General features: G+C 37.8%; 1 protein-coding gene across 4 annotated transcripts; it reads right to left on the bottom strand.

Moving 5' to 3' along the window:
• Window positions 1-2,467: 2,467 nt before the first annotated feature.
• OTULIN (OTU deubiquitinase with linear linkage specificity) lies at window positions 2,468-13,809 on the bottom strand. Of its 4 annotated transcripts, none has more exons than XM_030445113.1 (8): window positions 13,596-13,809; window positions 12,348-12,683; window positions 8,515-8,588; window positions 7,656-7,750; window positions 6,272-6,415; window positions 4,767-4,892; window positions 3,499-3,768; window positions 2,468-2,827 (listed from the first exon to the last, which is right to left on the bottom strand). In XM_030445113.1, exons 1-8 carry the CDS (start codon window positions 13,790-13,792, stop codon window positions 2,633-2,635), a joined length of 1,437 nt encoding a protein of 478 aa, XP_030300973.1. In that variant the 5' UTR covers window positions 13,793-13,809; the 3' UTR covers window positions 2,468-2,632. The 4 variants fall into 4 exon arrangements, with proteins under 4 accessions (XP_030300973.1, XP_030300977.1, XP_030300976.1 ...); XM_030445117.1 differs by lacking the exon at window positions 13,596-13,809 and adding an exon at window positions 13,166-13,329; XM_030445116.1 differs by lacking the exon at window positions 13,596-13,809 and adding an exon at window positions 13,053-13,329 and having other exon boundaries at window positions 12,348-12,679.
• Window positions 13,810-15,440: the final 1,631 nt, after the last annotated feature.

The raw sequence follows: 15,440 nt of genomic DNA on the forward strand, positions 1-15,440 counted from the left end.
GTAGATCTTCAGGTTAGCCATGAGGAAGAAATTCTGTAGTGTGAGGGTGATGAGACACTGGAACAGGTTGCCCAGGGTGCCCCATCCTTGGCCAGGTTAGGTGGGGCTTTGAGCAACATGGCCTAGTGGGAGGCGTCCCTTCAATTTAACATTGAAGTTAATGTAGGGATTAAAGAATAAATGAGCCTAAAGCGGACGCAGTACTTTTTGCACATACATCACACTAACTACACCTGAGTAGTTTCTTCATCTGTACTAACTCCAAGGAACTCCCATATTACGTATTAAAAACCTGACTGTGCCTAACAAAGCAGACAGGCTGTTGAGTAAAGCATCTGCTCCCTTTAGTACCTTGATCTTCAAGTAGGGCAGCTGTTAATAAACCTAACACGTGAAAAAATTTATAACAAGTAGGGTGGCAAAATTGATTTGACCTCTACTCCTTTTCCATTTCTTGCTTCCATTTCATTTAATTTATTGATTTTTTTTTATGTTTATTCAGCAGAACTCAGGAAGGGGACCCAACATAAAAGCAGTACTTAACCACTGTGTACGTCTAGATGAAAAATTGTCAGCTATTTTATATTTAAAATTTAAATCAATCTACTGCATACCACAGTACTGATTCATGGTGTCTAAAATATGTATGGAAAATACAAGCAACATGAGTTTTTCTACTGTTTCTCAGCTTCTGCAGAGATGTGATTTAAGATGTGAACATATAATTATACACCAAATGCCTGCAAACTCAGTCCTTAAATAGCCTGTGCTTTAGAAGCTTCTGTTATACACAGGTACATTCTAAATGTATGACAAAGATGCCCTTTTCAAAGAGGTGTAAAGTCAATTAAAATGAATCTCAAGAATATATGACAGTATATTAGAAGGCATCAAACCTTAACTCATTTTAGTTACTGAAATCATAACTACAACTTTTTTATCCAAGTTCAGTGAATTCCAAATCTATTTTTCTTTACCCTTCAGTGTTACTTGGGTAACAGTACATCAGGGAAATTTTTTTTTTTTGCTGTCCATGGGCAAGCAGCAAACAGATAATTACTTGTTTTACATACATTTTTACATTTTGCAGTTTTCAAGAAATAACTAACTGAAACAAAGGTTTCACAACTGACAACTCAAAAATATAAAATGCGAGAGAAAACAGAGCATAAAACAAGATACTGCCAGATTAATTGGTTTATTTTTGTTCCCTTGTTGCTCCCCCAAATTTTCAGTAACAGACCAAACTAGTTGTTTTAAAAAGCAGACATCATAAATTTAACACAGAGAACATAACAGACTTCATGAAGATGTGTCTAAATGCATTTTAGAACACAGCGAATACACATTCTTGTTGTTCAACTACCTTTCATAATGAAAGTTAAAATTGTTAAGTGGAACAATACAGGAGAATTTGAAGTTTTCATGCCATTTCCTCCAGATTATTTGAAAAGTACTTTTTATAACCTTTTCCCTTCTGTTTAAGAAGGTCTTCTAAAGGAAGCCAAGTGATCTGTGCACAATTAGCATTTCATTTAAGTCAACTTTCATTCTCTTATTCTGAGAGTCACCATTAGGGCATACATTAAGCTGAAGGTGAACTTTCTATTATTTAACAGGTATGTCAGCACCTCCAGCATCTGATATATACTGTATTCCTTCAATGCAAAGCACAATGAAAAATTCTAAACAGAAACAGCATCTCCCACATAGTCCTCCCAAGAATGAAGAAGTTCCTGCAGAAGTTTACTTCCACCTCACATGCTCCCCAAACAGATTAAAATCCACGGCAGCTACCAGCAAAGATTGACATTACAGGAATAGTAACATGACCAGATATGGAAGTCGGGGCGTATGGTTCTCTCACATCAGCTGTCACAACTGAAGAGGGAATTCTGTGTAGATTTTGAATTTGTGACCTACCAACAACCAACTTTTATACACCCATATCATTGCCATGACCCTCTCAAGGGGTTTGCAGGGGAAGAGCTTTTTATTTTCAGTGTAACAGATGACTGTTGGCTAACAGTTTAAATGTATTTTCAGTGTAACAGATGGCTTCTAAATAAGAGATACTCATGTTGAAAAAAAAACCAAACCAAAACCAAACCAACCCCAAAGCATTATAAAACTTGAGGTAACATCTCTTATAGCATTACAACCACAGCAGGCATTAAACTCCAGCTACAAAAGAATTATATTGCTTCCAGAGTCCCAGAATTTGTACAAATTGCTTCCAGGCAGCATTGCAAATACGAGTCAGGACACTGCCAGCTTACTTTTCCAGAAATTTCAATACATCATTATCTCATCATTGTAGGGAGCTGGAGGTTAGCTTATGTCTTACCTCAGCCTCACCTATCTTCATAATAGGAAAAAACCTGTAGTTTTTAATTTCTATTCAGAATAAGATCTTAAAAAAAAAGAATTGCACGAGTTGTTGTTTTTTTTTAAGAGGTGAAGGCCATACTTGAAAAAAATTGTATTCTTTAAGCTAGTATGTATTTGATGTAAACTTCTCATGGATTTCAACTTGTAGATTCATTAATGCAGATTTTATCACCATTCTGTTTCCAAACAACATTGGAAATCTCAGTAACCAGCCCAAGTTTGTATTCCAAAAATCACTTGTTTATAGCACGGTCTCTTGGCACATTCCGACTGGAATATTATAATGTCTGTCATCTTCAGTTATGAGAATCACCACAGGCCAGTCCTCCTCTGGGTCATTGGGATAAAGTGTGATGAATTCATCAGTACTGTGCTTGTACAGTCGATACACTTGGATGTTATACTGCAGAGCGTAAGCAAGGAGAAACATTTCTACCTATTTGGAAAAAAGTAGAAATAGGATGTGTAAAATTATACATATTTTTAGCAAGATATTTCTCATAAAAATATTAAACTATTACTTGTAGTTTTTCAAAGAAAAAATTTAAAGTTAAGAACACATATACACAACCACCTCTAGTTCAGTACCTAGATCATTCAAGCCATTCTTAACTAGCTGCAGAAATATCATGCCTTTAACACGGAGCCCTTTACACCCAACAACAGCATAGTAGGATACCAATGTTAAAAGACAGGTACTTTACAGCGTATCCTACTTCCCTACTGCACCAAATAGGTAAGGAAGACATACTGTCATATCAATATTCAGCCCACCACTAAAACAGACAAGACGATGTTTGCAGCACTGATCCTTTCCTTCTAAGAGGGTACTCTGAACTTTAGCCAAATAAGAAGCAGACAGAAGCATCAACTACAATAAAAAATAAAAAGACGAAGAAAAAATAAAAAGAAAAATCAGCCTTTCAAAGGCAGACCTTTAAAGTATAACTGCTTGCCTGTAGAATTCTGTATTTTTCTCAATAGAAGATCAGACACTACACCATTAAATTTAAGCAGACCAACAAAAGCTGTGTGATTTCTTAAACCACTTGAAATGAAAATCTTCAGAACAGAAAAATAACACTATTGAGAACAATCTCTCCTTACTTGTTCAAGGCCTCCACTGTGACCAATGTGATTTAAATGATTATGCATTAACTGGCAAGGGTTGCTAGATGTATCCCGTGCAAACAGTAACCATGAGAAGACAGGAACTCTTCTTCCACTTTTATCATCATTGTATAATTCAATGGCAGTGTTAAGCATCAAAAACTTCAGCGCTTCGTAGAGGCTGTACTCCTCCTCTTCATTTTTAAACAATTTATCACAAGCTGCTTGCTTCTCAATAGGATCTTTGATTTCACTAATATACTTCCACTACAAGAAGAAAAAAAACCACACACATCATGTATCAATAGTTATCAATGTGCAAGAAAAGTCACTTGTGAATTGTCAGATGAACTGTCAGCATGGGCACTCAATTTGAATTTATGAAGGGGTCTGAGACTTTTTAGAAACACTCGAGAATATTTCCACAGCTGTAGTTCTAGCAAGGTCAAGTTGAGTTAGTCTGATTCTGCTTAAATTAGTCCCTAAACAACATAAAAGGAGATGTCTTGTCATAGGACAGTAAGCAATAAGACAATCACCTTTTCGTTCCCTGTATCATAAATCCTATGTCCTTCATATTATTTACAAGGTTCCTCTGAACGTGTATTTTATTCCCACCCTCAGAAACTGCTTGAATGCAGTCTTCAAAATATTCTTAGAAGCCTTAAAAAAAAAAAAAAAAAGTATGTAGAGTAAGACAAGAAACTAAAGAGTTTTTAAATAGATTCCAGATTTTCAAAGGGGAGAGAAATGGGGCCAGGTAATATATTACAAACTCCAAAAGGACAACTATTTTCCTGTTATGTTAATCCGGAATAAAAATGTATAAGCATGAAACAAATAACAACTTTGAAATTATTTCAGCATTATTATTTTGGGTTTTTTCTTCACATGATCTGTTGAAGGTAGCAATAGCATTTATCCATAGTATAAATTGTTCCTTCAAATAAATAGAAGAAATACCAGAGGCAAAATGTTACTCTATTTCATTCATCTCTTCACTGAAACCTGTCTAATAGTTTTATGCAGAGCTGCTTAAAAATTAATTCCAGCACCAGGCTACTGCAAGCAATGGAAGAAAAGTCCCACAGATCTGAAGAGACATTCTTCCCTTGATTTCTTTTTTTTTTTTAATTCAGGTATACATACAAAAAACTGACTTTTTTCACTAGTGAAAGTACTCTAGTGCAAAACCCACCATATTCAAATATCTTTGTAACTTTTTTATTTGCAAATGACCAAGAACTAACAAATACTTTCCCAACCTTTTTTCTTAGAAGCATTAAATATTCTTTAATTTCATCACTTATTTCTCCCATCTTCCTGCTCAGTTTCTGTTTTAGCTGCCACTGCTGGATCCAGTCATATTTGCTCAGTAGCCTTTCAGGAAGCTGGAATTTGAGAGAAGATCATTTAAATCAAAAACTCCTTCAACTAGAGATGTGCATGTAAGCATAGGTTTCAATTTATTTAGAAAAAAACAAACTTTGTTGAAATTGTATTGCTTGCTGTCAACATTCTCTTACATGCCCTATGCTTCAATTAATTAACAGCTTATAATTTTAATTAGTTCATTATCCAAGTTGTACTCCCTCTTAACGAGTGTTAATTACCATATGACACATTTTTCTCTACAGAATAGTAGGAAAAAATAGCCATTATTAGATTATGTTCACCTCAGTACACCATTTTTTTAATGTTTGCACATTTGTTAAAGAAAGGAACACTGGGAAATTATCTATAATAGTTTGACATTGTGAAGACAGTGGTTGCTGGGACAATGTTTTTTATTAAAAAAATCTCTTTATGATGCACTAATGCAGTAAGAAATATTTCATAAAAATATGTTTATTGGTGATTAAAAAAAAACAGCAGTAGAAGTTTACTTAATAATGATAGTGATCACAATGAGAATTTTTAAGATGGCATTAAAGTTATCCAGAAAAGCAATACAAGCAGTTCTGCCTGGTTCTGCCTTGACTGCCAGCCTACAACACAGAATCTGCATCAGACATTTGTCATTTATGTTCCCAGAAGCAACCTGGACAATTGGAAATTTACTCTCCTGAAGTGGGCTGCCTTCAGTATAGGCAGCTTCTTACATGTTTCTGCCAAGTTTATTGATATCAACAAATAGATTTTGCTGACATAAGATAATTCTGGAATATTTTTCTCCTACTCTTAGTAAGACACCTTACTTTACTTATCCTTATGGAGTATCCTTATGGAGTCTGTCTCCAAAAGGACTGTCCATTCTTCATATAAAGTTGGAGTTGCTCTTACACACTTTAAGTAACATTAAGACACAGGTAATACATACATTCTGAAAAGCCTGCAGCATCCAAAATGTTAATCCACTTTCTAGAAAAAAATACATGGCACACAAAAATACAGTAATTTATTTTGAAAACTGGGGTTTGCTTTGGTTTTGTTATTTTCAAATCTGCTAAAATTTTCTAGATTTGTTTTACTACTAGATGTCTTATGGGAAACATCTAGTAGCCCTAAAAAGAAACCAAGGGGGTGGAATTAACACAAGCAAGTTACATTGCAGCAACATTTATACACTATATACTGGGAACTAAAGGGACCTGGATTCAATTCTGAAGTTAAAAAATCCCCATAAACTGACAAGAAAACTAAACCACTGCTGAATATAAGGAACAGTGAGAAATGAGCATAGAGCAGAATAGAGAAATGGGACTGTAGAATTATCCAGTAGGTTAAAACAAAGATTCCTCTCCTGCCAGAAGATTAGTTGGATACATACCATAGTAAAATCCTCACTCTCGAGCCAGCTTGGTACCTGGGTAGCTTGGCTTAGTGCCTGAAACAGAGTTGCTCTGAGAGCACAGTAGTTATCACCTCGTACTCTCCTTATGGATGCAAACTTCCGAGAAACTGCTTCATATCCCTACAAAAACACAAAAAACAAAGAATACGAAAGCATTACTGAAACACGTTAGATTATGCAATGGTAGCATAAGATACACTGGAATTATTACCATCCAAATGCTAATGTGATTAATAAAAAGGTTTAATCCACTACTCATTTATGTCACAAATTATGGTTTGAAAAAAAACTTCCCTACTTCTGCCAAATAATAAACAAGAAACCAAAGAAATCTAAGTAGATAATTTGGTTGTGGTGTTTATTTGATGACAGAGCAGAAATATCACTGAAATGTGGGTAGCTAACCCACTTAAATTAAAAAATAAATAAATCCAAACATACAGACATACAAACAAAAGTCCATTATTCTAAAAACAGATGATGATTACAAGAAGCTTCAGCAACATTTTATACCACTTACCCAATACATGTCACATGTAGTTTGTTATTGCCTCAGGGAAAATTTATATTTCCACTGAACTATCTTGACACATGCCTGAGCACGTGTCCCCTCCCTGCTGTTCCCAAACAAGCACTTCCAGCAGAAGCAGCAATGTTGAAACTCAGCTTCTAAAGCTCAGCACTTCTCTTTAGCTAACCTAGCAAGGTCCAATACCTTGCATGTCAGTCTTAGTCTTACTGATCTTGTGAAGATGACACGTGGATGATTTTTTTAATTTATAGAATGAATTTTTAGGTTTACTCATACATACCACTACATTTTCAAAGTACGTAAAAAACCAAATAAATAAACCACCACAACCACCCAACCTTATGCTTTCTTTTCTACAATTTGATCTCAAGAGTAACCTAAGAAAAGGAGACCAAAACATACAAAAAGTTATTTAGGAAAAATTCTTAGAAAAAACTGAGCCTATTCATTAAAGCTTCTTAAAAATCATGCAATTCAACAGCTCCAATTACTTGCCTTTTGTCATAAAGTTTGGTTAGCTGTGCTGCCATTTCAACAACCCATAAGATAACCATTGTATGGTAATAAACTAAATTTAAAACTTGAATTGAAAATAGTAATGAGAATAGTATTCATCAAAATCCTACACTATCAACAAATAGCCTTTCTAAAAAATGCATTTTTAAAAGTACAAACAATACCATCTTTCAGCCAATAGCCCCTTCTACAACCAGACACTGGAAAACATTGTATTTCCCTTTTAAAGCTTGTGCCCATAGGAAATCACCTGCTAAACATAACAATGAAAACAAAAAGCCCAACAAAATTCAACAGAAAGAAAACTGATACCTTTCTCATTCTTTTTGCTACTGGTGTATTTCCTCTCCATTCTTTTCTGCAATACTCCATTATGTCTATTTCAGGTGCAACACTTAGTTTATTTTCTGTCAAAACAAGACATTATACTGAGAATCGTGAAACAGAATAACAGAAAAAGTACTGAACTTCTAAATACACTCTATCACTTTAACACTGGTGCTAAAGGTCACTGGCAGAACAACTTATACCTACCCAGGTAATTATTAATATTAGAGGGGAAAACCCCTCAGCTTGGTCTTAAAATTACAAGTGAGCAAAAATAATGATGTAAATAAATAAATGATGTAAATATAATAGTCTTGTCCTCTCTTCTAAAAAGAGCAGAAACTAGTACTCCTCATTATTTAGCCATCAGAAAGATGTTTAACAAGTTTCTCCTCTCAACAGCTAGACTATAGTGAAAAAGACAATCTACTAAAGTAGTAGTAATTTAGTAGTTATCTATTAATATCTTATTTAGTAAGATAGAAACAATGGTAGAAAGAAGAAATACAATTTTATTTTGGAATCCAAACAACCTTCATTCCAAAACAGATACTGATAAGGTTATCAAGGTATACCAGCATTACAGATATTTGTAACACAGGCTATATGACTGTTTTACAAAGGATTCACATTCTCTTGTAAAGTAACTATAGAAACACAGGGAAATACACACTTCCATCAACTAGTTTTCCATAGAATTGATCTTTTCATAAATTAAACTATTTAGTAACTTTGTATAGCTTCTGTTACAGAGACACCTGTGCAGAAACAAGGGTGCCAAATCATCCCAAACTAGTGCTACAGTGAAGTTTAGCAATGTATTTAAAACAAAGTTTGAATATACCTGAAGAGCTTGTCTCACAAAGCAGCATTTTCTCTCTCTCTATTTCCTCTGCATCACGATACATGTCCTCCTCACTGCAATGAAAATTAACAAATAACATGTATTTCGTGTGAGAGCAAAAATCTTACAGTAATTTGTAAGACAAATTACTTACAGACAAGTACTTAAACATTTACTTTCTTGAAGTATTTTTTCAAGTCTTATATATTTTCATAGCACCAACACATGTTCTCAAAATTAAAAAAACCAAACCCAAACCAACTCTTCCTGTCTCATTTAATGACACCTACTCTGGTAATGAATCATTATCTAACTTCCCTATTGCTGATTATATGGAGACTACTGTTGACTTTGTATTTGTAAATTTTGCAGGATAAATTTGCAAAAGATGCAAGCCAAAAAACATTATTTGATAAGTATACGAATAATGTAAGAATTATATATATTGCATATATATAAGAATATGCAATGCTAAGCATGCATCTAAGAATGCACTCCTCAGCAGAGCTTTGTATCTATGCTCCACTGGGGCTGAACAATCTGCCTAGCAATGAGCAGAATATATGACAAAATAACATGATGAAAAGTAGCCAGCTGACTGCAGTTGGTTTGAATGTTATGGGCTCGAGGAAAAAAAATCTAAGTGTGATCCAAACAGCAGCCTACAGGCTAACTGAAATGCAGACAAACATTTCTTCCTCAAAATAAGCTTTTCTGTCAAGGTATATACCATTTAAAGAGTAAAATGTCTCCATGAGCCTCTAAAAAGACATTCTGAACTCAAGTGACCATGTGGGAGGAAATGATGGCCTAAAAGGGTATTCTATGCATAGCCTACTATTACTGAGACTTCAAAGCTAGGATGCTAACATTTCTGTTGAGAATGGAGATCCATGCAGTGTTCAAAAATTGTAAATTGCTCATTCCTTTAAGTGTGATTCTGAATGGCATTTGTCATGTAATTATATCTCAAGTGAACTTTAAAATCAGTTTCCCAGATATAATGCTTAAAAAAAACCCCAAACCAAATGCATATCACCACATATATTAGTAAATGATTTAGGCTTACCACTAAAAGGTTATATTTAAAGTCTGCGTTCTGAAGAAAGTGCATGTGCAGAAAAAAAGTGTACGGTTATTATTCATTGCACAGTATTATCAGTAGCTTCCAATCTAATATGCAAAAAACTCCAAACCACAGCATGCTTGCAAAAGACTAGAAGAATAAAGTAGTGACCCTGCTCCACCCTACACAGCTAAGAGAAGAAAAGCAGTCAGGAAGGAACCTGCAAGAAAAGGTTTCACGTAGCCAGACGGTAATTAAATTACTCTCATTAAACTTAAAAAATATACACTGGTAAATTATGGCTCTGTACTTTCTTCTCTTTGTATCCAAACCAGCTTACTTAAAAAGCACACCATTTCTAACCTATTTGCACGTTTCCCTTGAGAGCAGAAAAAATGCTTAATATAAAGACAAATATAGGCTAGTACCATGAAACTCTCATATTCTGTGCAATCATATGAAACTACAGGTTAGTTTTTCCTCAAGTTTCAAACCAGCTTTCAAACTGTGTTTCCTGGGTACTCAAGTAGCTGCTTGAAATCCAATTTGTAATATTACATGATTATTAATGAAAAGATAAAGAACAGATGAAGTAGGTAATAAGCACAGTACTCCATAAAACAAGTACTGCTTGCTGAGAAGAAAACCCACAGAAATACTTAACCCAAGTCCTTTTCTTTGTTACACTGTGGCACTGCAGAAACAGCAATTTCTAAATCTAATCTTATTTCTCAGCAGAGATTAAGGTCCATTAAGGTTTGTGAAGAATTTCAAGAATATTTAATAATCTTGAAAATATTATGAAAAAAATTAATACAACTCAGAATCTGACAGCAGAAATCTCTAGCCTTGCTTATCCATCAGCTAAATATTTAAAATATAAAGAAACAACTTCCCTCTGTGAGCATGAACAAACCTGCACCTACAAGGAATACCGTGGGAGGTGGTGGGATGGGAAGAAGCATTACTTTGGGATACATCCTTGACTACTTTTAGGATTTAATGCACAAAAAGTGTTCAACATAATAAACTAACAAGGTTCCTCAAAAAAAGAAGCTTGACGTAGAGTAAGCAGTGTCATGTTCCCTTCTCAGAGATTACCCCATACTCTTTCTGGTAGATGACAAAACAGAACTCATAGGTTCAGAATGTGACAGATTAACATCCAGAGTAAACAAAGTACTGCAATTTACCCCAGTTGTTTCAAGATCAATGCAGTAAGCACTGCAATACCTCTGCCCAGGCACTCTTATTTCAGAGTTTAAAGTACACTTTCGCATTGTTTTAGCATGGGAATTGTTAACTAAATATGTGGAAAGCAAAGCCTTTCCCCAATCACCTTCACATTAATATTTGATAATAGAATGAAAATAACAGACAAGGTAGAATAATTAAATAAAAATATGCATGCAGTAAAGAAACAAAATAGTGCACAGTGTTGTGTGTAAACACTTGAAAACTCTTGAACTAGTAAATTAGATTCTGCTGAACCACAGGAAAAAAACAGGACAGCAGATTTTACTTACAAGTATCCTGGGCTTTGCATTTTAAAAACAAACAACAAAAGCCCCACACCACCAAATGAAAGCCTACTAAACCCCAACAAGTTAAGGCAACAGCAAGCAAAACTAAGCTGGAGAGAAAGGAAAGGCCTATGGGCAAAAATATAGTTTCGTACTAACAGATTTGCAGGACCAGAACTACCAGTATTGAAGATACCATATGAAACCAAAAACAATACTAAAGGTCTTCTCTGCTCATTGTCATAAAGGGATGGATTTTTTTTATGTCAGATTAAACTCACTGCTATCACTAGTGCATGTAAAGGCATCTCAGATCAGATACAATTAGTATATCGAATAGCAGCTAATTTAAAAAATTAGGACAGAGATTCTTATGTACCACACTTTTATCAACAAACAAAATACATTTAATCTGAACATACACAAATCTGTGTGTTCACGTGTATTACTATTAAAAACCCTCATGTTAGCATGTTAGATGGTGTTTAAGCTATAGCGTAATTCAAGCATGAAATAGATTATAAAAGCATCCTTAAAAACATGTACTTATTTTTAGTGATTTTCTCACAAAGTCAGCAGTTATTGTAGATTTTGGATGTTGCCTAAAATAGTTCACTGGATACCTATAGAAAGAGGATTAACTAGGCATCACTTTCTACTCTTTATTATTGTATTCTTCAATTATATAAAGCCATTCTTAACGTGCATTTATTTGTTTTCAGATGTTTGGAGCACCTTTTTTAAAAAAAACTTTGTACTTATTCCTTGTGCCAGATACCAAATATTTTTGTTAAAGACTTCTTCTGACACATCCGAATCACACAATTAAATTTTTATTTCAGTCTATGGCAGAAGGTTTACAAAAAGCAAACAAAAAGCTTAAGTGTTAGGTTTCAAAAAAAGCCTTCTATGCACCTAACAAAGTGTTAACAAGGATAAAACAGAACTACCAGAGTATCTGCATTCAGTTTTTATTTTCCCATGCTCTGCATCCTGCCCTTAAGAGCTTATTGTTTTGTCAGTTATTCCCTTAGACAGAGAAATAAGACCACTAAAAACCTACTAAAATAAGCAATTTATCTAAAGGGTGAAGGTGGCCATCAAAGTTTCAGATTTGACATTTAGAGTTATTTCACCATGATGCTAACATATGAAGTTCTGCCAAGTCCACAATCAGAAATTGAAAGTAGATCTCCTTTTCAAAAGAAATTTTTTTTAAAAAAATTAAAAAAATAAATCTTCACCTGTCCTCAGATGACTCCATTGTTGAATAACTAGTTGACACAGGCAGGTATAGCTCACAGTTTCCAGATGCATCGTGATCTGTCACAAGTGATTTAAATGTATCTGTCTTTTCAGGTCTGCCAGTACTTCTGTACATATAGTCTCTTCTTACTTCTGATGTAAATTGCTCTTTATGGTCAGCAGCTGCATTTACTGAAGCAAGTTCATTAGAAGGAACACCAGCTTCCTTTTCATGCTTCATCAACTGTACTGCAGCACTCTCTTTTTTCTGTGTCTGTTCTGCACCTGCAGGAAGGCTGCTTGGTTCTGTCATCCACCCTTGAAAATTATCCTGGCTTTGAAGAATAGAGAAATATATGAAGAGTATATCTCAGAACAATGAAAACACATGTTTCAAGAAAATTACGATATTTTGATTTTACATTCAAAGGTTTCAGAGGGTACTTAAAAATAATTCAAAAGTGAGAAGAAAATCCAGAATAGTCTGATGAGATGACACAGCGCCCAAGTTCTTCTCAAACTCATCTTCTTGGCAAGACAATTTCATTTCTTAAGGATGTTAATCTGTGCCAGTCCCTCAAACACAACCCACAGTGACTGCCTGCTTTTCTTCAGGGGCATTATCACCTAATATCCTGAGGATTAATAGAAATCCCAACAAAACAAGTTTCAGTCCTCCTACAAGGTAAGTTTTACAAACTCACCTTGTGCTCTGTGAAACATCCCGCTGCACCAGGATTATTGCCTAGTGTGATCTTTGTGTCTTCTAATATGACTTCCAAGTTATTACAATAGAACTGTATTCTAGCAAGCTTACCAAAAGCTTAGGATCTGCCTGCATGGTTAACTTTCAGGGATCTTAAATTGATCCATGAGCCTCCCAAAAAAGCACGGGCTTCTGTGCATTTGCTACACTGGTGTTCAGGCGATTCTCACCGTTGCTGCTCAGGCTGCCGACCTCAGAGCCGGCAGTGTGGATACCCACGGCACAGACTACGGTACAGCACGTTCTGACCTTCACGTTACAGCCTCCTACCCGCGACGGCCCTCCCTCCCTCCTTCCCTCCCTCCCCCTATGTCCCCGTCCTCTCGCACTCCGGCCCTGCTCTACCCCGGGAAGCTCAAGACAAGCGTCGCACGCCTATTCCCGACGACTCCCACCCCGCTGCCCGGGGAACGCTGACCCCCTGGCTCCGTGCAGCCCTACCCTTACCGCCGCACCGCGCTGGGGGCAGCCAAGGCCTCACCTTTCCGGCGTCCTCTGTCCTACAGTGGGACCACCAGCCCGACACCGACCGGCGCCGCTCGCCGCAGCACCGGCAGCTCCACCCCGCCGAGGGCGGGAGGCCGCCGCCCGCTCGCCGGGTCCTTCTGGGGCAGGCAGGCCGCCACGGCCACCGCCGCCTCCCGGCGCGGCCCTCCCCGCCCGCCGCTGTCCGCTCATCCCAGTGGGGCCGGGCAGGGCCGCCTCACAACGGCCGCCGGGACGCGCCCGGCGCTCCCATCACCGCCGCAACGGCCGCAGTCCCGCACAAGGAGCGCCCGCCCGGCCCCTACGCCGCTCCGCAGCCGCTTCCGCTTCGCCGGACCCCGGCATTCTCCGCCCGGGCGTCAGCACGCCGGAACGGGCGGGGGTACGCGCCTGCGCTTCCTTCCTTGTGCCCCGGACAGCGCCGCGCAAAAAGCTCCGAGTCGGGGCACCGAGACGCTGCGCCGAAACGCAGCCGGCTCCGGGCTCCGGCGCATGCGCGTTGGCGGTGGAGGGGACGAAAAATGCTGATCCTGCAGTCCTTGCCCGTGAGGCTGCTGGAGCGGGCGGTACGAGTGCCGAGCAAGTCACGGAGGGAGAGGCACGCTGCCGTGCCCCTCAGCTCAAAGAGGGCTCCCCCCCACTGCCCTCTTGGGGCCCGGGGCCAGCGGTCCAGGGAGCCGAGATGGATCTGGTACCGGTGGGCATCCGGGAGTGGCAGCAGCACGGCCGGTCCAGCCTCATCCCCTCTGGCCGGCTTCGTGTTGGAGTGCCTGAGGCAATGTCACGTGGGAGGGCTGGACTCTCCTGAAATCGTGGTTCCCGAGCAGCGAAGGCTGGCGTTTGTTTTTTGTAACAGTGTTTGGGGTGTTGTTTCTGTAAAAAAGGTCCTCGTAAAGTGCAAACTCAAGACTTGAAGTCCTTTATATTGAGTTAAATGAAAATCCCCCAAGCTTGGAAGCAATGATAAGCTCTCTGAAATATAGGCGGCAGCTGCTTCTCAGTTGCCAGGTGCTGCATAAGAGAATCGTAGAATAGTTTGGGTTGGAAGGAAAGATCCATCGAGTTCTAGCCCCTCCGCCATGGGCAGGGACACCTCTCCCTAGGCCAGGCTGCTCAAAGCCCCATCCAGCCTGGCCTTGAACACTCCCAGGGAGGGAGCAAACTCAACTTCCCTGGCCAAGATAATACTTGGAGAAGAAGCCCAGTGCTGTAAAGCCGCGTGTATATGTGAGAGACATAGGGACCATGTCGGAGGCTGGCAGTCTCTCATCCAGGAGCAAAAAACACATCACCAAGTTCTGATGCACATTTTTTAACCTCCAGAGAGGATAGAAACCTGCACAGGGAGTAGGTGATAAACCTTTCAAAATCGCATGTTACTCAAGTATAACCAGTACTATTAAAAATGATAGAATAGTAATAAGTAGGAAAACAGTATTGTGATTGAAAAAAGTCCACTCAAGTGTGAGCATTTTGGATGATGTTCACCTTGAAATTTGGCCCGAAAATGGAAAACTATTTGTCTTCTGGAATTTACCTCATAAGAATGCACTTTCTCTGAGTGATGCTAAGACTGGGGGAAAACAATTGCAAAGATGCTGGCTGTAAGGGAATTTAATTAATATGATTTTTTTTAAATGTATTTAGAATAGCAAATAGTATTGAGAGTGGAGTTCGAATAGGAAACACTATAAAAGGTTAATATGGCAATCATATTTGTATCATCATGAAGCCTTTAAGTCACATGAAACTGATAGAAATTTTTGTAAACAAGTGTTTTCTGAAACACTAGAAAGCATCACAAATGTTTAGGGGAATTAAAATCATTACCTTAATTTTT

The sequence above is a fragment of the Calypte anna genome, chromosome 2 (genome assembly GCF_003957555.1).
Source record: "Calypte anna isolate BGI_N300 chromosome 2, bCalAnn1_v1.p, whole genome shotgun sequence".
NCBI classification, from domain to species: domain Eukaryota; kingdom Metazoa; phylum Chordata; class Aves; order Apodiformes; family Trochilidae; genus Calypte; species Calypte anna.

What these genes read in the sequence shown, in the direction of transcription:
- OTULIN (XM_030445113.1), bottom strand. Translation starts at nt 13,792, where the DNA reads ATGAGCGGACAGCGGCGGGCGGGGAGGGCCGCGCCGGGAGGCGGCGGT. An exon ending in TTGTGAGACAAGCTCTTCAG is followed by an intron (nt 7,751 to 8,514) that starts GTATATTCAAAC and finishes TTGTTTTGACAG; the next exon opens with AAAATAAACTAAGTGTTGCA. An exon ending in AGAGTGAGGATTTTACTATG is followed by an intron (nt 4,893 to 6,271) that starts GTATGTATCCAA and finishes CTCAAATTCCAG; the next exon opens with CTTCCTGAAAGGCTACTGAG.